The sequence below is a fragment of the Dreissena polymorpha genome, chromosome 9 (genome assembly GCF_020536995.1).
Source record: "Dreissena polymorpha isolate Duluth1 chromosome 9, UMN_Dpol_1.0, whole genome shotgun sequence".
Lineage (NCBI taxonomy): Eukaryota > Metazoa > Mollusca > Bivalvia > Myida > Dreissenidae > Dreissena > Dreissena polymorpha.
In genome coordinates this window covers 49,865,272-49,892,161 of record NC_068363.1, presented here as the reverse complement: position 1 = coordinate 49,892,161, position 26,890 = coordinate 49,865,272, and the positions used below count along the sequence as shown (strand labels likewise).

General features: G+C 35.9%; 2 protein-coding genes across 4 annotated transcripts in view; both read left to right on the top strand.

Moving 5' to 3' along the window:
• The window catches only part of LOC127846487 (leucine-rich repeat and coiled-coil domain-containing protein 1-like), a 283,849-nt gene that overhangs the window by 8,591 nt on the left and 248,368 nt on the right, over positions 1-26,890 (top strand). Inside the window, exons 4-7 of the mRNA XM_052377759.1 lie at positions 1,007-1,108; positions 4,202-4,260; positions 9,313-9,474; positions 26,380-26,481. Coding sequence (XP_052233719.1) covers positions 1,007-1,108; positions 4,202-4,260; positions 9,313-9,474; positions 26,380-26,481 — 425 coding nt within the window. The remainder of the gene's footprint in view (positions 1-1,006; positions 1,109-4,201; positions 4,261-9,312; positions 9,475-26,379; positions 26,482-26,890) is intronic.
• LOC127846488 (uncharacterized) overlaps positions 1-26,890 on the top strand; it is a 496,240-nt gene that overhangs the window by 412,382 nt on the left and 56,968 nt on the right. The window lies entirely within an intron of this gene.

Sequence of the window (26,890 nt, the reverse complement as noted above, 5' to 3'; positions counted from 1 at the left end):
GAGACACTGCAGATATACACTGATTCGAGGTGCAGTTAAGCCTAAGATAAGATACATGTAAATATGGATTTTGTAAATTCCGGGACATTTGACAGATTTCCGGGACAGCGGGACAAGTTCTTCATTTCCGGGACTGTCCCGGACAATACGGGACGTATGGCATGTATGATAATATGTATATTAAAAGTATCTGATAGTCAGTTTGTCGTCAACTCATTTATTTTGATAACACCATTTCTCTCTAAAGCATTTATGATTGTATTAAAGTTTTACAACGCAGTTTAGTTTAGTGTGCGGATAAAACAATATTGTAGAAAAAAGCATGAAACATCGTTACAAATATAGTATTTCACTCACCTAATCAATCAGCTATCATTGCGATCTGCTTGTTGGAGTTTTTTAATCACTAGACCACGTGACTATGTGGGCGGAGCGATCGATAATTTGGCGACTGGTCAATTGCTTATGTCTGTTAGACTGTCTGTCTGTCGATCGTCTCATATTTGTACGGAAATCTTCTCCAACACTTTTCTTGGCACATCATTAAAACTTGCTGGGATTAATGCTTATGGTTTGAAGCTGTTTATGTGAGATTTCTATTTTTCAACATTAAGAATTACGAAAGCTATTCCCCTTTTACAACTTAAATTTTCATAAATATAGAAATTGTTACTGAAAACTTGAATAGCAAAACTATTGATTTTTGAACCTAAAAGGGAAGTAACCTAGTTTTGTGAAAGGTCTATGGGCCTTTGTCATGCTAGAGTAGAACCATGTCGTTAATGCATGGTCACATTTAAATCTTTATGGTTCTAGTAACCAGGTCTGCTAGAAATAAGGATATCAGAATTTCCAAATTGGTTTCTATAAACATTCAAATCCATATGGTTATGTGATTTCGCAAAATCAGAAAACCAGAACAAATCCCTTGAAAAATGCTTGTAGGAAAAATTCATCAAAATCAATAATTGAATACCACAAAGTCATATTGTTCTATTTTTTGCAGGTTATGAGCGTGAAGTCTTCTCTAACTTGTCACAGCTTCATTACCTCGATGGGAAAGACCGTCTGGGTAAGATGATGCAGGGGCAGGACACCAATCTACCAGGTATGTTGACTCATGACCTTGCAAGCTTTCTTGAAATTAATCCCACGCTTGCTCCTCTCCGCCCAGGTGTATAAATGGGTACCTGTGAGGGAAATAAGTCAATGTGACATGGCTGCCTTGTGCAGCCACATGTAAACGGACGACTTAAATCCCAGTGATTGGGGGGTTAATGTCAAAGTCGACTGAAGATGCATATCGAAGAAGACTATGAAACCGCACCTTTAACCTCTTGAAGAAAAAACAACCTTCTCAGGTTGCTTCAGATAATATGAGTTGCATCATGTAAATGTGTTCAATGTATGGCTAAACCAGCCTACGCATTCTGGTCAGGAGCTACGCTGTCTACTGAAGGCATGATAGTTGTGCGATCTCATTAGCGGACAGGGTAGCCACATCCGACTTCATTGATCGCAGACTTGTCTGTGACTACAATTTCCCAGCATATGGCATAAGACCCATTTTTGCATAATACCACCACTTCAATTTATTTAGATTGGCCTTCTTATCTATATCAATTGAGTCGCGTTCTGAGAAAACTGGGCATAATGCATGTGCGTAAAGTGTAGTCCCAGATTAGCCTGTACAGTCCACACTGGCTAATCAGGGTAGCTACTTTCCACCTAAATTAGATTTTTGCTAAGAAGAGACTTCATTTTAACAAAAAATGTAATAAAAGCGGAATGTGTCGTCCCTGATTAGCCTGCGTGGACTGCACAGGCTAATCTGGGACGACACTTTACGCACATGCATTATGCCCAGTTTTCTCAGAACACGACTCATAGTTGTTTTTTCAAAGGTGGCTTAAAGGGTTGGTTGTTCTTCTTACATGTAAATGTGATCATAGGAAGTTTCAAGAGCCAAAAGCTGTTTTTCATTATACACATCACATTCCACATGTGGCATACTTTTTGAATATAAAAAAGCTTGGTTTTCTGTTAGGAGTTGTATGCAAGATACAAACAAGTATTCATCACACTTACCGTACATTCGCGGCCATAAGTCTACCTCGGCCATAAGTCGAGGGGTATAATGTGGCTAGAAAAACTTGGTTTTTTGCCTTGACTCTGCCATAAGTCGGGGGTAAATTACCTCAATATCACAGACATGTTTAAGTGACGTTTTAGTCATGGTTCTGAGGGCTTTTGCACTGGCAGTCGACATTTTTTGGGATATTAATAATAAGAATATATTTAAAAGGAAACATTCAACGTTTCAATTATTTATTATCACAAAAATATATTTTATTGTTCAAAATCATAATAACATATCATTGATTATTTCGAACTTAATATATATTTCACAAATCAAAATTAATTTCCCATTTAACGTAATAACTTTCAGCGTTTATATTATGAGCAGATATTTTTGTATTCAAATGTTAGTGCTATTGATGTGAAAATTCGTTAAAATCCTGAACGCAGAAATTCATTATATGGTCAAAATAATGGTAACTTGCTCTCAAATAATCAAAAACGCTTTCGCCATTATGCATGAAACACGTGAATTTACCAACACTCGCATCGCTCGCTATTCGACTGTTATATACATATTCGTAAATCACGAGATACCCGAGGAATATTTTCTGCATTCTGGAAAAACGTCTTATCTAATAATACTAAGCAGCTTATCGAAAGTAATTGTGTATTTAATATGTCCAATTACACTTTTTAATAATCCAGGGTGAGTGCGTAATATTATTATAATCAAATCTTCACTCAGATAAGATCTATTTATTTACGAAATGATTATGCATAAATTGTGGGACAGTTGTGAATAAATCAAGGAAACCACACCTTCATCCAATCAAAAAATATACCATGTGAAGTTGAACAATAGCGATTGGTTAAAGGCGTATCCAACAATAGAGTAATTATTTTTGATTGGTCAGAAGTAGTTTGTAGCAGAACCGTTGTGCATATCATTAACGGATAACTATTTTAGGCGTGACGCAATAAAGACAAATGATCAAAAGGATGCCAACACTACACTTTACACTTTGATCTTAGTCAAAAGGCCGAGAAGCGATAATTGGTGGCATGAAGACACCTGCACCTGTTGACAGTTTGTATTTACACGGATTAACTTTAAATGGGTACAAGAGTCAGCAGTCGATTTTCTACTGTTCTTAGCAGATACCGGACGATGTATCAATAGACAAATTAATATGTATAAATTTCGCCACTTTACCGTACGTCACAAATGTTTAATATTTTCGAAGTTATTTTTACATGTTTTATTTAGACTTATTACGAAGATTAATGAATTTAAAACCAATGTAAACATGCAGTATTTTGTTATCGGCGGACATTAAAGTAAAAGACGAGTTGGCCTTACCGTAAACAGTCATCATTCCTCCGCTTCGGAGATTTATTACTTTAAAAAAAAACGGCACAGAAATATGGTTTTTTAAATTTTTATTTAGTACCTCATCCATAAGTCGAGTTGACTTTTAAAGTCAATTTTGGGAGCGTTTTTAGGTCGACTTATGGCCGCAAATTTACGGTAAGACATAAGTGATATACCTTTGCTCTATATCGAGTTCAGTAAAATTAAAAAAAAACATTAACATACTTTCAGATGAACAGAATTAAGGTATACTCTGAGGTTAATCGCAGAAATCAAATTTGATAAACAATCAAATATTTATCATCAAAAACCTTTATTTATTATTTTTCATAAAGATACCATCACTGCCAAATCCTAAGATACTTATTGTCCATAATCCCTGTAGTTTTATTATATGAGCTTAAACTTGGATGGTCACCTTTAAATGAAGTAATCAAATGCAATTTGTAATCAAAAACAAACTTACGGATAGAAAATGTGGTGCCAATCCTCATCAGCATTAGCCTTATGGGGTTCAGAGTTGTTTCTCTTTGTCCTGTTAAACAGTGGTGGTTGACAGAACGATCACATATCCACCAATGTCTTTTTGTGAATCCCCCCCCCCAAAAAAAAAGGAAATAAAAAATATAGAGTAAAAAACATAAATAAATACAAACAGACAAGTGCAAGCAACTGGTAAAACAATTTGTTTACATGTGCAATGAACTAACAACGTGGATGTTTCTAAATGTTTCTTTTACTTTTCAGGGTTGGATGAGTTTTTGGATTATCTCCTGTCAAGTGGTGTGGAGCAGGAATCAATAAATGTAAGTAACTCTTTCCCACTCAGAAGCAAAGTGAAATTGGCTATGTGCAAACAGCATAAAACCAGAACAGCCTGTGAGTAACTCGCTATCTGTTCAGGTTTTATGCTGTTTGCTGCTCATCAGTATCTAAGAGTTGGAAATAAAGCCATTCAAACTTGAATCTAGCAAGAAAGATCTTTTATTTAATATAACTTTCTAAGATACAACAAATGTGTAAAATATGTATCTAAGGGGTTAGGGGTTAAACATAAAAATCTATTATCAGCATCATGTGAACATGGGTCTTATGCTATATGCAAGAATAATAGCTCCAGACCAACATGTTTAGGCACGTGAATGTGCATGCTATCCAGGAGGCATACTGGCAATGATATAAGGCCCATTGTTGCATGAAGCTGGTCATATTATAGTAATACTTATTATCAATGCGAGAGATGTAAAAACCTTTAAGATACCACATTTAAATTGTGTTTACCATGACAATCCATGAAAACATCGTATCTTAGGTATTAAATAGCTAAAACTTAAAAATGAATGCATTACCAATTATATGTACCAATGCAATACAATAGGAACCAATGTTCCGGTTGTCAATATAATGTAGAAACCAATGTCTTGGCTATCAAAATAATGTACAAAATGTAGGAAGATAGACCGTATTTTCAAAATTTCTGTTGGAACAATTAATGTCCGAGCTTCATTTAAATAGTCACTGTATACCTGACATATCTTCTTACTGGCAGTTGACAAATTAGTTGACAAAATGACTTAACACTTTCCTGAATTGAATTAAACACGTTATGAAATTACAAGAATGACGGTTGCTGACTTGATGAATGCATAATTTGTTGAAAAAAAAATAAATCTTAACATATTTATGTGAAAGTTTACATTTTTGTGTGAAATTTAAGTATAATCTAGTTTGTGTGCATGTAACATGTAAGTATGACTGCAAAGTAATTAATTAATGTTGTTTAAACATTAATCAAAACAACTTTAAATGATTATAGTATACAAAAAAGTATTTCTCAACCTCATGTTGCCATTGACAAATTTACACCACATTGATTAAATTGGGTACTTTGTTGATTTTTCGCTTGCATTGTGTGTGTGTGTTTTTTTATTTACATGTAATAAAAGTCCAATATTGTTAAAATACAACACAGATAGCTAAGACTTAGAAATCATAATATCTGATGTTTAAACAATGCATAAAACGTTATAAGAGACTAAATATCCTATTTTAAACAAACTTAACCTTTAGATGTAGCAAGTTATAAAATGAATAAACTTATGGGCCAAAGTATTTGCTGTCAATTTTAATAAAGGGAGACAATTTTAACATAATAAGTGATTGGCATGTATATACATTGGTCTTAACCCTTTACCACTCAGATACATATTTTGATGCATCTGTAGTCCCTAAGAAAGTTAAATTTTAGTGAAGACCTTTCTTACAAAATTCAAGTTTTAAAGGCTTCATTTCTAACCCTAAGATACTGATGAGCAGCGAAAAGCATAAAACCTGAACAGACTGCGAGTTACCCGCAGGCTGTTCTGGTTTTATGCTGTTTGCACATAGCCATTTTCACTTTGCTTGTGGGAAAGGATTAATTGATATTTATCTCTTCATTGAGGAAATACTCTGCCTTAATCAATAATAGTTTGTTTCTGTGGTATATACATTCATCTTTGCCAGAAACGTTTGTTAGTTTACTCTATGCCATTAGCCGCGGTAGGTTCGTTCAGTTTCAACAATAAAGAAATGGTTACAATATGTATTATTATTTCGAGAAAGGTTAGGGAATTTTTCTTCTAAAATTGTAATCAAGATAGAAAGATTTAGATTGTATTCATTTGAAAACTAACGTTTGACAGAAATCATGTTCAGCACCAAATAATGGCAACTTGAGTCGTCTGGATTTCTGCCGATGACATCGCATTTGACTTTCTTGTTTGGCAAACAAATATTTTTTTAACCAGGTTTTCGGAAGGAAAAAACTGGTTATTAGATTGGAGAATGTCGGCGGGTGGGCGGGCTGGTGGGCTGGTGTGCGGGCGGGTGGAACAAGCTTGTCCGGGCCATAACTTTGTCGTTCTTTGTGAGATATTAAAATCATTTGGCACATTTGTTCAACATCATTAGACAGTGTGTCACGCGAAAGAATTATGTTGATATCTCCAAGGTCAAGGTCACTCTTTGAGTTCAAAGGTCAAAAATGGCCATAAATGAGCTTGTCCGGGCCATAACTATGTCATTCATTGTGTGATTTTACAATCATTTGGCACATTTGTTCACTATCATTGGAAGGTGTGTCGTGCGAAAGAATTACGTCAATATCTCCAATGTCAAGGCCGCCACGACTAAAAAAAGATTGATTTTGAAACAAGAGGGGTAACTTTGAACAATCAGTAACAATGCATATTTTGAGTTGGTCTCTTTATCAGACTTTTTTCCAAGTTGCAATCGATGTCACCACAAATAAAAATAGATTGAATCTTACACAAGGGAGGTAACAATGCACATTTTGAACTGTCTCCCTTTATCAGACTTTTTTTTCAAATTGAAAACCTGGTTTTTTGGATAGTTTTGTCCCTTGTGAAAGTAATGGCCACCAGTAGTTATGATTGAGATGCTTTGCTATTTTCATAAGCATGTACCTTGTAATTGTTGCTTTTCACAACAACTTTCTTGTGGTTTAAGTTTAAGGTGGCTTTCTTTCAAACCTGCTTATTAAATGATATGTTCTGTGAAAAGTGGGTTTAATAAAATATCAGAAAAGCAGAAAGTGTCGTACTGATTAGCCTGTGCGGACTTCACAGGCTAATCTGGGACTTCATTTTATGCACATGCATTAAACCCACTTTTTACAGAACACAGCCCATATGTTAATTCATAGTTTTGCTTATTTGCAGTTTTATGTACTTAAGAAAGATGAAGTTAGTTTGTTTTATGAAAAGAAAATCATTTTACAAAGATCAGCAGTGTTAAAAGCTTTGTGTTTTTACAAGAGTATGCAGTCAAAACCGCTTTCTTTACATACTGTTATTCTTTTCTGTGTTCTGTGATGTAAATCGTTAACAAGATGGATTGCTGAGCAAACTGTTTTTAGTTGTGAGCATTAGCTCACAACTAATTAAGGGAGGCAGTTTTGCAAGTCAGTCTGCTTTAGCTACGCTAGGAACGCTAACTGCAAGTACTACGCTAGGAACAGTAACCACTGCCTGTTTATACTTCACTGGTACACTGCAGCAGACAGCCTGTATGTGAACAATAGGTTTAAGAGCTTGTGCCACGATATTGGCCAGTCTAGTGTTTATAACAGCTTGTGCGACGACATTGGCCAGTTTATCATTGAAATTTGTATATATTGACTGCTTTCAGAGAAAACGGGGCTTAATGCTGCATTAAAAGTATTTCATGTGGGCAAAATTGTTGCTCAATAATTTAAAGAAAATATATAAAGTATTAGATACACATAACACAACATGTACATAATTATAGGCTTGTTATTCTTTAGCAAGGCAACCAAAATTCTAAAGATGGTTGCCAGTGCAGCAACCAATTGTGAAAAAAAGAGACATATTGTTGTTATTTTTTTAAAGTTATCTCTATAACATAAATATGAGGATAAACAGTGCACTCACATCTTTACCAGTGCTTTAAGACACACTCTTTATAAACTTAAATTGGTTGTGTTCATTTTAAACTTGCGATATAAAAAGCTATGACATAATTTTGAAATATATATATGAATATATAGAGAACACTTTTATTTACAATTTTTGCTGGTTATATTGGCTTTAAACTTGAAAAGCATTTCCACACAAAAATAATTTTTAACCCTTTAAGCGCTGGAACCGAATTTTAAAGGCCTTTGCAAACAGTTTGGATCCAGATCAGACGCCACAGAACGTGGCGTCTCATCAGGATCCAAACTGTTTGCTATTCTGATAGTATTCTTTGAAAAAAAGTAGAAGAAAATGCTAATTTTAGAAATTCAGCAGACAACATTTTAGCAGACGACAAATTTCCCAGCATGCAAAGGATTAAGATAGGTCATAGGATGATACAATTTAGGATGCCAGTTAATATATACATGTACTGTATCTTCAAAAGTGCACATATTTGTGAATTTGCTGCCACTAATGATCCAGACATTTTTTTTATGAAAATCTTTTCCTTATTTAATAAGGTAAATTAAAATGTTAGAAACACTAAAAAGGGACAATACTGCATCATAACAATGAACAATCAAAGGGACACTACTGCATCATAATAATGAACAATCAAAGGGACACTACTGCATCATAATAATGAACAATCAAAGGGACAATACTGCATCATAATAATGAACAATCAAAGGGACAATACTGCATCATAACAATGAACAATCAAAGGGACAATACTGCATCATAACAATGAACAATCAAAGGGACACTACTGCATCATAATAATGAACAATCAAAGGGACACTACTGCATCATAATAATGAACAATCAAAGGGACAATACTGCATCATAATAATGAACAATCAAAGGGACAATACTGCATCATAACAATGAACAATCAAAGGGACACTACTGCATCATAACAATGAACAATCAAAGGGACACTACTGCATCATAATAATGAACAATCAAACCCCCAAAACAACATAAAAAAATTAAAAACAACTTAGAACAAAACTAACTCTTAGTCCAAGGAATTAAACTCCTGAGTCCTGAGCTGTGTATTTATTTCATTAACTATCCATTTTTATGTAAGTGGAAATTGTTACTGATTTTATTATTCAATTATATGGATTTTTTTATCTGTCTTATTATTTACCTTCAATCCGGACCATTGTTTTGTATTATCAAGTTTTACTAAGTTTTCTCAGCTTTCTCAATGAAATTTATTTTATCTTTCTTATTGTTTACCTTAATCCCTAACCATTCTTTTGTATTATCATGTTTTACTTACATGTGCTGGAATTTACCAAAAGCTACGCCATGTAGTTTTCTATGATTTCTCAATGATATATCCATAAATTAAATATTTCTTTGTAGGACTCGAGTGTTTCTGATGTCATAACGCCTAAGATTGATGCTGCCATGGAGATGTTCCGGAAGCGACAGCAAACTACAACACTGTCGTCATCGGATACCAGCATCATACCATCTGTCACCGATACTGAACATAGTCCCACTTCTACTAGACAAAAATCAAGGGTTTGTTTCTTTATTAATATTTACAGAGCCTGTAGTGCAGTGCTTTCCACAGTATTTTTGTCAGGCGCCCCGGGGCTGAAAGGGGTGGTTCGGGAGGGTTGTCCCCTGCCGACGTTGATTTTTTTTTAATTTAACGTGTCAATTCACGTGCTGTGGTGCATTATAACTCAAAGAAAAACAGCTTCAAAAGACGTCATTTGGTGCCCTATGACTTCAAGAAAATCCCCCAGTCATTTAAAAAAAATTTTTTTTTTTTTATATTGTTTAATTGTTTTAAAACTTTCCCGCACTGATAGTAAAATCCCGACTCAAACGATTTCCCAATACATCCGTTTCAACCCGACTCTATTACTGTATACTTACTACTTTTCAAGTTTCTATTTATTACCCGATAATCCCGTTTATTCCGTTTTTGTAAATCACTTTCTGGTAAATATTTGCCATAAAAGCTCTCAATTATTTCTTTAACACAAATTTTGCCATTTTTCTATAGTATCAAATAAATTGTAAGTGACTATTTATAGATTTGATGAAATATTGCCTCTGAACATGCGTCAATCTCCTGACGTGTTGTGTGCGTGTTAAAACGCTCAATACACGCACATTACACATGACGGGACGTTGTACATGCTGCATTATTTTCGCACTTTTTTTAATTGAGAAAAAGATTTGACACAAAGTAAATTTGCGCTGCTAATTTGAAGCAAGAATATTTTAACGTTGCGGTAACATTTACATTTGGAAGTGTGTTTCGGATTAAAAACGCGTTAACATCGACTTACGGGTATGGGTTTCAGATTACAAATTTAATAATTCCCATTTGAGATTTCAACGAATATTAACAGTTGCGTTTTGAATTCAACGATAATTTGTTTAAACACTTTATGAGTCGAATAAATGTTTTGATGGAATTATGCATGAAATTCATGTTGTCCACGAGGATTACGGCCGGTTGCCATCATCAGTCTTCTAAGTATCGATTATCGGACGAAACATTAACAGGTGTGTGTAATCAATTCAACGAAAATGTGTTAAAGCGCATTGCGTGTCGAATAAATGTCAGACAAACGAGGTGAATCAGTTCTATAAATGGACATGATGAAATATACATGTACTGGAATAAAATTGTTATCACATAATTGTAACCTGGAGTTATTTGCACAACTTTCTCGCTATAAGTAATTAATTGTTTACCACTTGCAATTAATTTCTCGTATTAGTTATGAGTCATAGGTAACACTTATTTACAGTAAAAAGGTGTGATGATGATGCCCGAAACCGTCTTTAATGTACTGTACTTTACTAGTTACCGGTTTTATATTACCTAAATGGTTTAACTCCTTGCTAATCAAGCTGCGATAAACTCTTACTTCGTGTCCAACGTCAATAAAAAATAATGGTCGATAGTTAACTCTGTCCTCATAAGCATTCGCGTAACCGATTGGACAATGAACATCAAAGTTTTACGACTGGAAAGTTACCTGATACATTCTTGTCAGCCTTTAAATGACTGTGTTATGTGGCTAGAATAATCAATACGCTCGCCTTTATCAGTTGATTATCCATTACCACATGTGGTGTTATGGCGATTACTTGTGAAAGTAGGTACCGAGTACTCTTTTTAAACAGGGTATATCGTTACACTGATAAGAGAAACCTTGATTTTGTTTGACAATCTCCACTTTTTTATACTGAAAAATACACTGATCGGAAAATTTCAAGCGCCCCGGGGACTCTTATTTCGAAATTCAAGCGCCCCGGCGAGGGATCGTTAAATGGCCCGTGGAAAGCCCTTCTGAAGTGTTACACATTTTTTTCAGCTGGTTTCCTCTTTTTAAATGTCGAAACATTGTTAATTAAATAGTTCTTAACTCTACAGGATTTATCAGTATTATAAGTGAACAGCTTAAGTGAACAAACAAATGGTTTATTTTCCTCTTTTCGGATTTTTTTTCTAAAAGTGTCTGGTAGGAGGAGGGACAAAAAAAAGATGGGTGACCAAAAATATGCACTCAATAGCTCGGATGTTTTCGGAGAAAACCCGAGGTATTGAGAAAACCAAGGTATTGTCATAACCAGCTCGTCGTGTCGTGTTGTCTGCGTCGTGCTAAAACCTTTACATTTTGTCAAGGTTTTGAACATTGGCTCTAAAATCAAAGTGCTTCAACCTACAACTTTGAAACTTCGTTTGTAGCTGCACCTTGATTAGTTCACATGACACACCCATTTTTGGGTCACTAGGTCAAAGGTCAAGGTCACTGTGACCTCTAAAAAAAAAAGAGTTCTGACAAGCTTTCACTTATTCAAAACTGCACCCGCAGCTGAGCGTGGCGTTGAATATCTTAACTGGTTCAAAAGTTATGCAATTTCTTCACTTGTCCGAAATTAACTTTATGTTGATTTTTTGGCTAAGCATTTTGGTCATAGTACCTGTGCATTTTGCGGACTTCGTGCGTGGAACAAAAGAACTTTTTTGCTATCATTTGAATTTTTTGTTTGTTTTAACCATCTCATTTGGTTGAAACTTGCCATCTCTATGTATTTTTTTTCACAAGGAATCCATTTTTTGCATTATCTCAACAAACAACAAATTGAAATAAGCTTTTGAGGTTTAAAAGAAGCATTAAATAGTTTATTGTCCAGTAAAAATCAATATAGCAGACAAATACAAACAACATAAAAAAACACGCTTTTGCTTAAAAATGTATTGAACAACAGTAATGTTACTTGTAATACATTCGTTGTTTAAAAGAACAATTTCTACTAGAGATTGAACAATATGTCATGATGTTCATAATTTGGAAAAGACACTAGCGTCCTGAGGTAATATACTCTGGCAGGTCGAAAACATCGAGAATGAACTTTCTCTCTACAGTCTGTGTATCCTATCTGACTCCTGCTTTTCTTTCTTGCAAATTTCCATCACTAACTCATTGTTCAAAGAGTTAAGTTTATGCAATGTTCTTTTTCTTACATCTTCACAATAGAAGTGCCTGATATGTTGGACCAGGGAATGTAATTTTGGATACAACTGCATAGTTTTAACCTGAAAAAAACCCACAAAACTATTTCAAATAATAAATAAATTTTATTTGGACATTCATGGTTTTAAATTGTTTTAAAAACTGTTGATTTTGGGATTTTTGAACTTTTGGTACGAACCAGTTCGGAACAAAATTGAAGTTTCGTATCCATTGAAAATAACGAAAAACATGTGTTATATGCACAAATTCTTCACTACAACTGCATTAAACAACACATTAGCTTTATTTTTATGCTCCCCGCGTACCCATTGAAAATAACGAAAAAACACGTATTATATGCACAAATTCTTCACTACAACTGCATTTAACAACACATAAGCTTTATTTTTATGTTCCCCGAAAATTTTCGTGGAGCATAATATAGTTGCCAGTTTGAAGTTCCTTCTGTACTTCCTTCCTTCCGTCACACTTTTGTTACTGTTTCTCATAGCACCTTCAATACTATACTGATCTATTTCATATTTGGCATGTAGGTACCTTGCATGGACCTCTACCTTTTGATGAGGTTTGAGGTCACTGGGGTCAAGGTCAAGGTCACCGAGGCTAATGATAGATTTTTCTGTCACACTTTTGTTACAGTTTCTCATAGCACCTTCAATACTTTACCGATCTCTTTCATATTTGGCATGTAGGTACCTTGCATCGACCTCTACCTTTTGATGAGGTTTGAGGTCACTGGGGTTAAGGTCAAGGTCACAGAGGCTAATAATAGATTTTTTTAGGTGGTTATTAACACATAGATTGACAAAGCGCATCATCGGGGAGCAACCATCAGTTTCACTGATTTTCTTGTTTTTTAAATATGACCGTATTTGTGCGTAAAATATTGAAGGTTTAAAGTTGATAGGCGTAAATGGGTTTCGCATTTCGGGCACCTGTTAAATTAAAATCGTTCTTTTGTTATTGCTTTAATAATAATTTTTAGTCATTTTGATACTATCAATTTTATAAAATCGTTAAGAAATAATAAAATATTTACTTACAAATCAATTCCAATCAGGATTTTTTTTGACGGTTGCATAATTATTGGGAAATTAGCAGACTTTGCTGGTGAAAGTGTTGTAGCGTTCTTGAACAAACAATGATGGCGTAGCTTTTGGTAAATTCCAGCACATGTAGGATGTTTACGTATTAATGCAGGTAATTAAAACTGGGTTTATTATGATGATTTATAACTCATTTGAACTGTTTTTATAACCGGGCACCTGTATCGTGTTTAAAAGCCACATTTTGACATCGGAAAAAATCGAGATTCTATTTTTTTTTATGTTTCATCAAAAATTGGAGTCGGCGGGTCCGAAAAACATTTTATTAATATAATCTGGCCTAATTAATTAATTATCTTAGTTTGTATGTTTTGTATATCTTCTTTGTTATTGACAAAATATGTCAATGGTACATTCGTGACCAAAAAATATTTTTTTGTTTATATCCCGAGATTATATTTCTTCTACAAGTGTAATTAATATAATTTTTTTATTTTAAGTGACACACATTTAATAAATTAAAATAAATTAAAATATCAGAATAAGATACTAGTTAGATATATAGATAACAATACATCATGCCACAAATAACAAATGATATGGTAGCCTTTAAAGAAAATATTACAATATAAAAAGATTCTCAAAATACTTAATCATACTGATGTTCGTTTGCACATTCCCCCCCCCCCCCCCCCCCCCCCCCCCCCCCCCCATCCTTGACTGGGCCAGATTGGCAAGAAACTGGATGCACACATGTTTAATGTAGTTCAAATTAATTTTGTGTGTATTTATTTTGGAAACAGAATCTGTTCAAAGGGATAGAATGGTAATTAAACTCTGGTTTTCAAATCTTACAGGTTTAGGAGTGGCTTTTATTCACTCCTCTTGATATTTAATGCAAATATCAATAATGAGCTTTCTTATGTACAGGTTTAATGCCATACCAATAAAAAGTTATGTATCATAGTTAACAGTTAGAAAGTAAATTAATACCGTTTCTCATAGTGGAACCACTTATATATAAACTATATAATATTGTGTATTTCTTGAAAACTTTATTGATATGATATATACTTATGAATGTGCTCTTGCTCCTCTGTTATAATGCCTTTTTAATGTTGCTTTTCATTTGTAGACCATTGAAGCAGATGTTTCAAGTAATCGGTTATCCACTAGGTATTCTTAATTGGAATTTGGAAGACCTTTGTATGAATGATACATTGTTTAGTTTAAACCTATTTATTTTAGCTTGATTCCATCAAAAGCCTCAGGCTTATAGAAACCCTCGCGAGTCTGTTTCATGGGTCTATAACCATTAACCAGTACATGGTATTTTTGGAGGAGATCTTAAGATCACGTCCTCCGTGGGGATTGAACCTGTGACCTCCCTGTACCAAGATCTCAATGAAATATTGATAGAGGTTGTAGAATCACATTAGATTTCAACATGCTATAAATCAGGCATATTCTTTGAATCTTAAATTCATGTTTTTTTTATAAAATCGGATGAAAGGCTTTTGACAATAGCACTTATTTTACCCTTGATTTTGTGGTTGAGCTAAATAATATTGGTGTTACGGTATATGACTTGTTTATTTTTGGCGTTTAGGTTACCTCTAAGAAGTGGAGTTTTCTTGAGTGCTTTCACTATCAGCAAAAGTCAAAAATAAGTTTGGTATGATGGGCATACACAATTGTTAAGCTACACATTTTAGAAAACTAAGTATTGAAGTTAATTGTCCTTAGTGAAAAAGCCATACACTTTGTACTGTATTAATAAAAATGAAACACACTCTTTATGCATGTGCATAAAGTATTTCCCAGAATAGGTTGTGCAGTCAGCAAAGTCTAATCAGGGACTAAACTTTCCTTCAAGACGCAATTTTTATTTAGAATCCACTTCCTTCAAATGACAGATTTTATAAAAGCAGATAAAGCCGTCCCTGATTAGCCTGTGCTGTCTTCACAGGCTAATCTGTGATGATACTTTACGCACATGCATTTAGCCTGGTTTTCCCAGAGCCAGTCTCATATACTGACCTCATGCTATTTTGATATTTAACTGATAGCTCATCATCATCATCACCACCACCACCACCATCATCATAATCATCATCATCGTCATGCCCTTGACCCCTCAACAGGTCTTGCTGTTGAGGGGAATGAGGGACGACAATACAGAAATATTACTCCAGTAAGGTCTGTTTTGTGCTATTGAGAATAATTCATCCATGGGAAGGGATGTCCATTTGATATGACCGCCTTGACGGTGACCTCCCTCTACCATGCCTTGGAGAACAGAATTGCACAGACAGTCTTGCCTTGTGACGTGCCCAAACCAAGCAAGCTTTTGCCGTTTTAATGTAGCCAGTATGGGCTCTTGTGGGCCAACATGTGTTACAGTCATGTTCAGGACGCACTTGTGCTCTGTGTATTAGATGCGGGACAGTCTTGGGTGACATTTATGTTCAAAATGCCTGTATCCTGCGTTGTGTGTTAACGTGAAGGGCCAGGTCTCGCAGATGAACAGTAGAACTATGAGGGACTTGTAAAGCCTGTACATGGTGGGGAAGATGATGGAACTGCTTGTCCACAACCATATCTGCAGTTGCCATGGCAATTCTTATTCAGACCTCGGCGATACCGGTACCATCCTTGGACAGGGTTTCTTCCAAGAACTTGAAGCTGGTCACTTTTTCCAGCTCCTTGCTGTTCATGTTGATGTCTGCTCTGGTTTGGTCATGCTGTTCACCATTATCTTATGATCCTTGACATGTCTGTGCTAACCCTCATCCCCTATGCTCCTGCTCTTTCATAGTCTGTTGGTGAAGTCTTTAATGAAGTTCACTGCAGATGCCACCCATGAGGTCAATACCATCAGCAAATCTCAAGTTGGAGATTGGTCTTCTACCGATGGAGATAGAGGTGTGGTGGTCATGGAGAGTCTACTGCATCATCTTCTCAAGGAAAAGTTTCAACAGGAAGGAAGATAGCAGATATCCACTGATGTCCTGAGGAAGTTCCCCTGTTGTCCAATGAAAAGAACTGTGCTGCTGGCATTTGCGTATAGAGTTTTTGGATGACTTTCACCAATCCTTTCATAACATGACATAGGCCATCATGCCACACACTATCAAATGCTTTCTTAAAATTAATGAAGTTGTGGATTAGCTCATGCTGGTGTTGCAGGTGTTTCTGAATGATGACTCTGCAGTTGAAGATCTGTTCCACTGTTCTCCGTCCAGCTCTGAATCAAGCCTGTTCATTTGTCAACTGTTCCTCGGCCTTACTTTTTAATGATTGAGGATGATTTATAACATAACTGCTGGGACCACTGATGATGCTGATTGTGTGGTTATTCTCACACAATCTGGGTCTATTCTTTTTGCTTCTTCTTCTCCAAGATCTATGCTGTTAGTGCTATAATCAGTTGTCCACTCCCGGAGATTTTCCTGCCTTCAGACCACACACTTCTTCCTTCACCTCTGCCTTAAGGTCTTCTGGTCTGGGAACATTCTGAAGGAGACTTGTTGAAGCGGGTTATTGCAGAGGTCACTGAAGTATTCAGTTCGTCTGTTTATGACTGCAGCACTCTCTATTAGGAGATTCCCGTCAGCGTCTGCTATAACACTGGCCTTGCGCTGACTAGTCTTCATGAGGGTCTTGAGGAAGCTGTATGCCTTCTTTTTGCTGTCTTGCTGCTCATCTCCAAGTCTCCAAGTCAATTGTTTGCCTGAGGGTTCTTTAGTGATGGGCTTGTTCATCAAGTTTAACTTGATGACTAAGTCATGGTCACTACTGATGTCAGGAAACGTTCATGTTTTCACTTTGTTGATGCTGGACTTGAACCGTTGCAGCACATGTATGATATCGATCTGGCTGTGTACTTGCCAGTTAACTCTTTCAGTGCTGGAACCGAATGTTGAAGGCCTTTGCAAACAGGTTGGATCCAGATGAGATGCCACAGAATGTGGCATCTCATCAGGATCCAAACTGTTTGCTTTTCTGATAGTATTCTTTGAAAAAAAAATAAAGAAAATGCTAATTTTAGAAATTCAGCAGACAACATTTTAGCAGAGGACAAATTTCCCAGCATGCCAAGGGTTAAGAGCATGCCAGGTTGCTGTTCTGGACAGTTCTTGAGGACTTCATGAAAACTATTGAAAACAGAAAAGGCTCAGAGTGAATGAAACATTAAACATTCCTTGAACAATAAACTTGCTTTAGGTCGTCTCTATAGGATCCTATATTTAATAATTGAAAACTGACATGCCTTGTTGGCAAATAACCAAAAGCTGCTATCACTTCTCAATTTATTTTTATGCCCCCCTTCGAAGAAGAGGGGGTATATTGCTTTGCACATGTCGGTCGGTCGGACGGTCGGTCGGTCAGTCGGTCCGTCCACCAGGTGGTTTCTGGATGATAACTCAAGAACGCTTGGGGCTAGGATCATGAAACTTCATAGGTACATTGATCATGACTTGCAGATGACCCCTATTGGTTTTGAGGTCACTAGGTCAAAGGTCAAGGTCACTGTGACCCGAAATAGTAAAATGGTTTCCGGATGATAACTCAAGAACGCATACGCCTAGGATCATGAAACTTCATGGGTAGATTGATCATGACTCGCAGATGACCCCTATTGATTTTGAGGTCACTAGGTCAAAGGTCAAGGTCACGGTGACCCGAAATAGTAAAATGGTTTCCGGATGATAACTCAAGAACGCATACGCCTAGGATCATGAAACTTCATGGGTAGATTGATCATGACTCAAGGTCACGGTGACCCGAAATAGTAAAATGGTTTTCGGATGATAACTCAAGAACGCGTATGCCTAGGATCATGAAACTTCATAGGTAGATTGATCATGACTTGTAGATGACCCCTTTTGATTTTGAGGTCACAAGGTCAAAGGTCAAGGTCACGGTGACCCAAAATAGTAAAATGATTTTCGGATGATAACTCAAGAAGGCTTTTGCCTAGGATCATAACACTTCATAGGTACATTGATCGTGACTCGCAGATGACCCCTATTGATTTTCAGGTCACTAGGTCAAAGGTCAAGGTCACAGTGACAAAAAACGTATTCACACAATGGCTGCCACTACAATGGACAGCCCATATGGGGGGCATGCATGTTTTACAAACAGCCCTTGTTACATGCAATTTTGATATGTTATGATGTCACTTGGAGTTTGGCAGGGCATTAACTTGTCATGATGCTGTGTGTGTGCTGCTGATAATGAACAACATGCAATCTTGCCATTATGTAACAAGACTGGTTCAATATGCACTTGTCGAATACTCTTGAACAGGTATCTGCAATTAGACAAGACTGTTTTTATAATGTTTTAATAACAAGATTGCATGATGTTTCAATCAGCAGCATATGCTGCACCTAGTAAATGATTATTTATTGTTAATTGCTAGTAAAAAGTGAAGATATTAACCCCTCGCATGCTGGGAAATTTGTCGTCTGCAAAAATGTCGTCTGCTGAATTTCTAAAAATTTTCTAGCATTTTCATCGATTTTTTCATAGAATACTATCAGAATAGCAAACAGTTTGGATCCTGATGAGACGCCACGTTCTGTGGCGTCTCATCTGGATCCAAACTGTTTGCAAAGGCCTTCAAAATTCGGTTCCAGCACTGAAAGGGTTAACCATAAATCTCTGTGCAATGCAGACCACGCCAATAATTAACTCAATTGGCAATTAACAGCAATTAATACTAGAGCTGTAACAGGTAACACAAAATATTTGTTAACCTATTATTGTAATTGGTCAATAGAACAACCTAAACATGTTTAGCAAATGTCAAGGCTTGTAATCAACTCCATTTAAACCTTTTCCCGTGAAAATGGCTTTTGCAACCAGTATAATACCAGAACAGCCTGCAAGTAGTTCACAGTCTGATCAGGTTTTATGCTGTTCATTCTCATCAGTAACGAAGGGTTGAAAATAAAGATTTTAATACTTGAATTTAGTAAGAATGAGGTATTTAAGTAAATGTTACTTTTTGAATGACTCCAAAAGCGTCAAAATATGTATCTAAGTGGTAAAGGTCAAAAAGTGAATGTAATGCAAGATATCATTGAATACACAACCAGCTAGCTACATGTATATCAGTTTCTTGATAAAAATGTTTTATCAAATATTTATTTTTTAGGGTGTTGAAGTTCTCTTATACATAAGTTGACATAACTTATGTATAAGAGAACTTCAACACCCTAAAAAAAAAATAGTACAAATTAAATTAGATATTTTATGAATTAAATGAAAATGAAATATTTTAAGTTATCAGTATATTTATTTAATAGGGATGTTAATATGTATAAGGATCTCAAATACTGCTAGTAGCTTGTGTATTTTACCATACTGTACCACCCAACTTGAAATAATTGCATAAATATTACATCAGTTCGCCGGCATGTGTCAACAATTTGAGATTGAATGTCACACATAAAAATGTGTTGCTAGAACAAAGGTGAAGGGCTATATCACAAGTCAAAGGTCAAATATGGAATAAAACATATTGTACTAACTATAATTTTATCATTTATATGGCAATATGACAATAAATTGCTACCATTACTAATGAAAAGAAGGATCGAGTGTCAGAAGCAGCGCCAGTGACTCAAACTCATAGTTAACCTTGTACAACTTACCGTAAATCTACGAATATAATACGCACTTTTTTACCTGCCGATTTTTTCTTCAAGTAGGGGGGCGTATAATATACGAGTTTAACAGAACAAAATTTTTCCTGTGCAAATTTTCAACTTAATCGCTGTTATTCGCTTCGCGGCAGCCATTTTGAACTACACCAGTACATCAAAGGGGTGCAACAGGGCTCGCGCTGTTGTTCGCCATTTGAGTCATTTGCGAAAATATTGAGAATTGGACTCAATAAAAATCTTATTTGTGAAAATGCAAAAATCTAGTAAAATTTCATTGAAAACATCCGCCATTTATATCAGACTGATTTTCTATATTTGTCTCTTTGTTTTAATGAAAGTGTTCGCATTTCGAACAGTAAACGAAAACCCGGTCTGTGCCCGATTATGAGACATTGCTTATCCTTATTGTTATTGAAGTGCGCATGGTAGCTGGCCAATCAACATTGAGCTCGCTTACACATGAAATGACGTTGTCGAATGAAACGTGAGAACGGAAGGAGCTATCAGATAATATTGGGTCATCCATGCGCAGACACTGTATACTTTGAATACACAGTTAATATTGTCGTCTGCCTACAAAATAGAGACTGGACGCTAAGTCGTATAAAGAGATTAGCAAATGAAAAAAAAACAACTGACAATACCTGTAAATAAATATTTCTTAGCTGACCACTTTTTATCTTTCTACCGCATATTTACCATATCTGAAGTAAAGAGTGGTAATTAAATAATTAGTTTTATGATGCTAATAGTCTATTACACCTGTCTGCCGATTGCCGAATTAAATTGAAAGGTGATAATTAATTTATATTTTACTCCCAAACTAGCCTTAATGACAGCAGCGCATTTTAATTAACTAGATAATGAAAAACACGCGCGGTTTAATTGTATTTTAAGTTATATTAAAGTATCGAGTTTGTAACTCGAAAAAAGAAAAAGTTATTCATCTAGACAACTATAAAAACGGAAGTAACCATTTTGTCTTCTTATTACTTTATTATTATTATAATTATTATTGTCCCGAATATTGTCAAATTGAATTAAATGTGAAAACAAAAAACAGCGTCTCTGCTTCTTTCTTTTGTAATTATGACTGCTTGACCCGGATGTCAGTAAGGGGCCCGTGTGTTATCGGTAACAATCAATGATAATATAAACAATAGACAGAGATATTTATTATGCAACTGTCATAACAACAGCACTATAACACATCCCGATCAATATACCGGGGTAACAGATAGTTGACAACACCAAATTGATTTGCTATTTTTACAGCACAAAAATATACTGACACATTTTTTCGGAAATGGCCGATTTCGGACACTGATTTTTTTAGTGTGTATTTTACTCGGATTTTCAATTTTTACCGATAAATTTTGACCAAACTCGGGGGTGCGTATTATGCACGAGGGCGTATTATATTCTTTGATTTACGGTAGATATGTATTTAACCCTTTACCACTTAGATACGTATTGTGCTGCATTTCTAGTAGTCCCTTGGAAAGTTAAATTTAATTGAAGACCTTTCATACTAGATTCAAGTTTTAAAGGCTTCATTTCCAACCCTTAGATACTGATGAGCAGCAAACAGCATAAAACCTGAACAGACTGCCAGTTACATGTACTTGCAGGCTGTTCTGGTTTTATGCTGATAGCCATTTTTACTTTGCTTCTAAGTGGGAAAGGGTTAAGGTCACACTTCGAAGTCAAAAGTAATTATGGCTCAATACAGCATGATTGTTGTCCCCTACCGGTGGAACCGGAGAGGACTTATGGTTTGCACTCCGTCTGTCTGTCAGTCTGTCTGTCAGTCCGTCAGACTTTTCTGGATCCTGCGATAACTTTAAAAGTTCTTCATATTTTTTCATGAAAGTTGAAACATGGATAGATGGCAATATGGAGATTATGCACTTTATTATACCCCCACAAACGAAGTTTAGGGGGGTATATAGGAGTCAGCTTGTCGGTCGGTCTGTTGGTCTGTTGGTCCGTATGAAGTGTCCGCTCTCTAATTCAAGTTGTTTTCATCCGATCTTCACCAAATTTCAGGGCTCAAGCTTGGCTCAGATTTAAGAAGAAATCACTTCTCCCTCAGCTCACAGTAGGGGGAAGTTTTTATAAATAGGGAGAAGTTTACAGAATCAGGGCCCTGGGGAAATGTAGCGATCGGTCCAAAATGGTATTATTCACAGCCATTTTACAAATAAACAATATTCTGGTTGTACGCCTGTGGATTGTTTTATTTCGTATCCGAACTACTTATCCGAATTCGAGTGCTGTCAGCTGCCTTGTGATTTGCACTGTTGTTAATGATGTATATTTATATTTAAAGCACATCTTTCGTACTATGTAAAACATTTATATGTATATTAGATTACTGCTGAGTAGTAATGACCAGAGTTACATATTAACAGTTATTTAGAGATAAACATAACTTGTCAATGAGACGCCGGTTTATTCTCAGCCATTTGTCGCAGTGCTTTATGGTCGGATGAGTCCTCTCTTTTAACCAATAGCAATTGTTTTCCGAAATACCTTTATTTCATATAATATGAAAAAGGAACATTAAAGCAGACGACAATTAGCGGTCACTAAATTAAAGCAACTACGGCATCATTTGAGCAACTTAACCAAATAATTACAAAACAAAAGATCTCATTATCACACATCAAGAAATGTTGAAGCAGCTGACAAACACTTGTAATTACGGGGATTATTAGTTGATGGCGATTAAATAATTAATTTATCAAGCAATGTTCATCGTCATATAGTTGAAGAAAAAAACGGCTTGAAAAACAAAACCAGATGACAATATTCACTTCAATTTTCAATAATGACGATTAAATAATATTTTGCAAAAAAATTACGATGATTTGACAGTTACCGATAATTTGTAATGCATGGGCAGATTAAAGAAGTTTTCCGAAATATATCGCTTCTGTCAGACACTGATTGAGAAAAACGCTTTAGGCAACGATGTCGCAGAAGTTGTGTACACAGTAATCTTGTTTATATCGATTTTTCCTGCTGTGAAGGCTCCCATTGGCTGATGTCGCCAAGCGTTACACTCAACAGTGCATGTATCGACAGTCAAGATACGCCCGGAGGCGTGGTTTCAATAGTTTTGATAGGCGTAATGTATTCCTGGGGATTTTGAAAATTTTTGTAAATGCCGCAAAATTAAGGCGAAGTTTTTTTCACCGTGAGGTCTGAACACAGCGACATTTTGAAACTTTAAGCGATTTAGTCGCCGAAGTCGCCCAGTTGAGAGAGCCCTGAACTTGGTCAGATGTTGTATATAGATGAACTTAAGGCCAAGTTCGAATATGGGTCATGCCGGGTCAAAAACTACGTCACAGGGTCACTTAGTGCGTTTTTTAACATCTAGCATGGTGTCCGCTCTCTAATTCAAGTAGTTTTCATCTGATCTTCACCAAACATGGTCAGAAGTTTTATCTAGATGATCTTAAGGCCAAGTTCGAACATGGGCCATGCCAGATCAAAAACTAGGTCATGGGGTCACATAGTACATTTTACACATTCAGCATGGTGTCCGCTCTCTAATTCAAGTAGTTTACATTTGATCTTCACCAAACTTTGTCAGAAGTTGTATCTAGATGATGTGTAGGCCACGTTCGAACATGGGCCATGCCGGGTAAAAAACTAGGTCACGGGGTCACTTTGTGCGTTTTAAACATTGAGTATGGTGTCTGGTGTTTTTTGTGAAGACAACATGCAAAATATTCTGTGTCAATGCGGCATGTGGGGGTATTCGTCAGGTCTGTGACAAAGCTCTAGTTGTCCCCTACCGGTTTCACCGGAGAGGACTTATGGTTTGCGCTCTGTGTGTCAGTCAGTCTGTCTGTCTGTCTGTCACACTTTTCTGGATCCTGCGATAACTTTAAAAGTTCTTAATTTTTTTTTTATTAAACTTGCAACATGGATAGATGGCAATATGGACATTATGCAAGTCATTTCATTTTGTTCCTACGTCAAAAATTGTGGTTGCTTTGGCAACCCCCCCCCCCAAAAAAAAATTATGAAAATGGTGGAATTTCTGACAATGGTGGAGCCAGGAGGGGACCATATTGCTTGACAATAGCCTTGTTTTATTTTGTTCCTACGTCAATAATTCTGGTTGCTGTGGCAACAAATAATAATATTAAAAAAAATTACTGACAATGGTGGAGTTTCACCGGTAGGAGACCATATTGCTTGGCAATCTCTTGTTTTATCTGTGTCTATATCCTCTTGAAGTAGATGTACCACAGATAAAGATGCCCCCACAAATATATGTGATACATCTACTTTAAGATGCTATAACAATAACAAAATGAGAAAAGAAACTATCATATTATATTGAGTCTTTGAGATTGAGCCTCAGGTTTGATATATTTGTAACAAAAAATGCAGATGTAATTTCTCGTGGGAGTTTCTATGACGCTCTTCACTTTAATAAAAGCAGCTTTCATGAAATGTCAATCGTACTGAAATTAATTTGCAATAATATCATGTCAACTTTTGTAGATATCATATGTTCAGCAGTTGAACCATGCTATACAAAAGGGTATATGACGATGTTTGTAATGAATGGAAATGAATCTGGGAAGATTTACATTTGAGCCACGTTCCAGGAAAGCCAGACTTTATGCATGTGCATAAAGGGAGGTTTCAGATAAGCCTGCGCAATGCACAGAGGCTGATGTGGTACAGCAGTTTCTGCTTGTAGGGATTTGTGTTTTTTAACCCTTTGCATGCTGGGAAATTTGTCGTCTGCTAAAATGTCGTCTGCTGAATTTCTAAAATTAGCATTTTCTTCGATTTTTTTTCAAAGAATACTATCAGAATAGCAAACAGTTTGGATCCAGATGAGACGCCACGTTCTGTGGCGTCTCATCTGGATCCAAACTGTTTGCAAAGGCCTTCAAAATTCGGTTCTCTCCTCAATAAGAATCCAGTCCAGGCAGAAATTGAAGTCCCTCTTAACCCTTTCTCCCATAAGAAAAAAAGTGAAAATGACTTTTGCAACCAGCATAAAACCAGATCAGCCTGCGAGTAACTTGCAGTCTGTTCAGTTTTTATTCTGTTTGCTGCTCATCAGTAACTAAGGTTTGGAAATGAAGGCTGTAAAACTTTAATCTAGTAAAAAATCTTTAATTAGTCCCCTACCGGTTTCACCGGAGGGGACTTATAGTTTGCGCTCCGTCTGTCAGTCAGTCAGTCAGTCTGTCTGTCACACTTTTCTGGATCCTGCGATAACTTTAAAAGTTCTTAATATTTTTTCATTAAACTTGAAACATGGATAGAGGGCAATATGGACATTATGCACGTCATTTCATTTTGTTTCTACGTCAAAAATTATGGTTGCTATGGCAACAAATATATTAAAAAAATATTCTGAATATGGTGGAATTTCTGACAATGGTGGAGCCGGTAGGGGACTTATATTGCTTGACAATAGTCTTGTTAAATTTAACTTTAAAAGTGACTACAAACACGTCAAAATATGTATCTAAGTGGTAAAAGGTTAACATGTGTGGACTGCTCAAACTTATCTGGGAGGATAATTTATGCATTTGCATTTAGTCCGTTTTTTTCAAGAGCTTTTATTTCTAATCCAATCTTCCATTTATATATTGTGTGAGGATCAATCTGGGTGGTATTGGCTGTTTATGATGATGAGGCCTGTGTTTATTACATTTATGATGCTTCTTTGACTCAAGTTCCTTTTGTAATCTGTCATCATTTATTGTGGAGCAATTAGATGATATTGATTATCTCACCATGCAGTTGTGTAAAACAGGTTCCGACAGATTTTATGCACCTCAAAAATAGGTTACAAATCATCATAATTGTTACATTCTCGTCAGTGTACAACACCTCGTAGACTGACTTTGATTTCTGTTTTATAGCAACCACTTTAGATTCTCACATGCTGGAATGTTATTTTTTAACCCATTGCATGCTGGGAAATTTGTCGTCTGCAAAAATGTTGTCTGCTGAATTTCTAAAATTAGCATTTTCTTTGATTTTTTTCAAAGAATACTATCAGAATAGCAAACAGTCTGGATCCAAAATGTTTGCAAGGCCTTCAAAATTCGGTTCCAGCACTGAGAGAGTTAATACCAAGCACCATATTTTGGTCCTGAGCACTTATCCATGGCCAGCATCTCTTATTGGCTCCTGTTGTTACAGATGTCACATGCAAGTCGGTTCAAGACCCGTGAACATACAGACCAGGACATGCGGCTCCAGCAGCTTGAAGAACAGATCTCACAACTTCTCAGCAAAAACAAGGTTGTGTATTATACCAAATTTATACCAATACCTAGTTATCAACTTTACCTAGCAGATCCACCCTTTCCTGTCGACCGATGGTTGTTTTAATTAAAATTAAAAGATTTTGCTACTAGAAACTAGATGATCTCATATCCAATTAGGGGATTAATTTTTTCTGTTATTGCATGCTTATGGATAGATTAGTTTCAATGTCATATGCTATGTTGAGTAAACTATGTTTACAGTCTTGGTCAGTGGGATCACCACCACCACAAACTATAATAAAAAGTATGTATTCAATGCCCATGATATGTTGTCAAATTCCTTCAAATAATAATTGATCTGGTAAATGGTGTTGTAACTAGATGAGTTAGAATATGGGTCATGTCGGGTAAAAAACTAGGTCATTGAGTGTGTTTTAAATCAA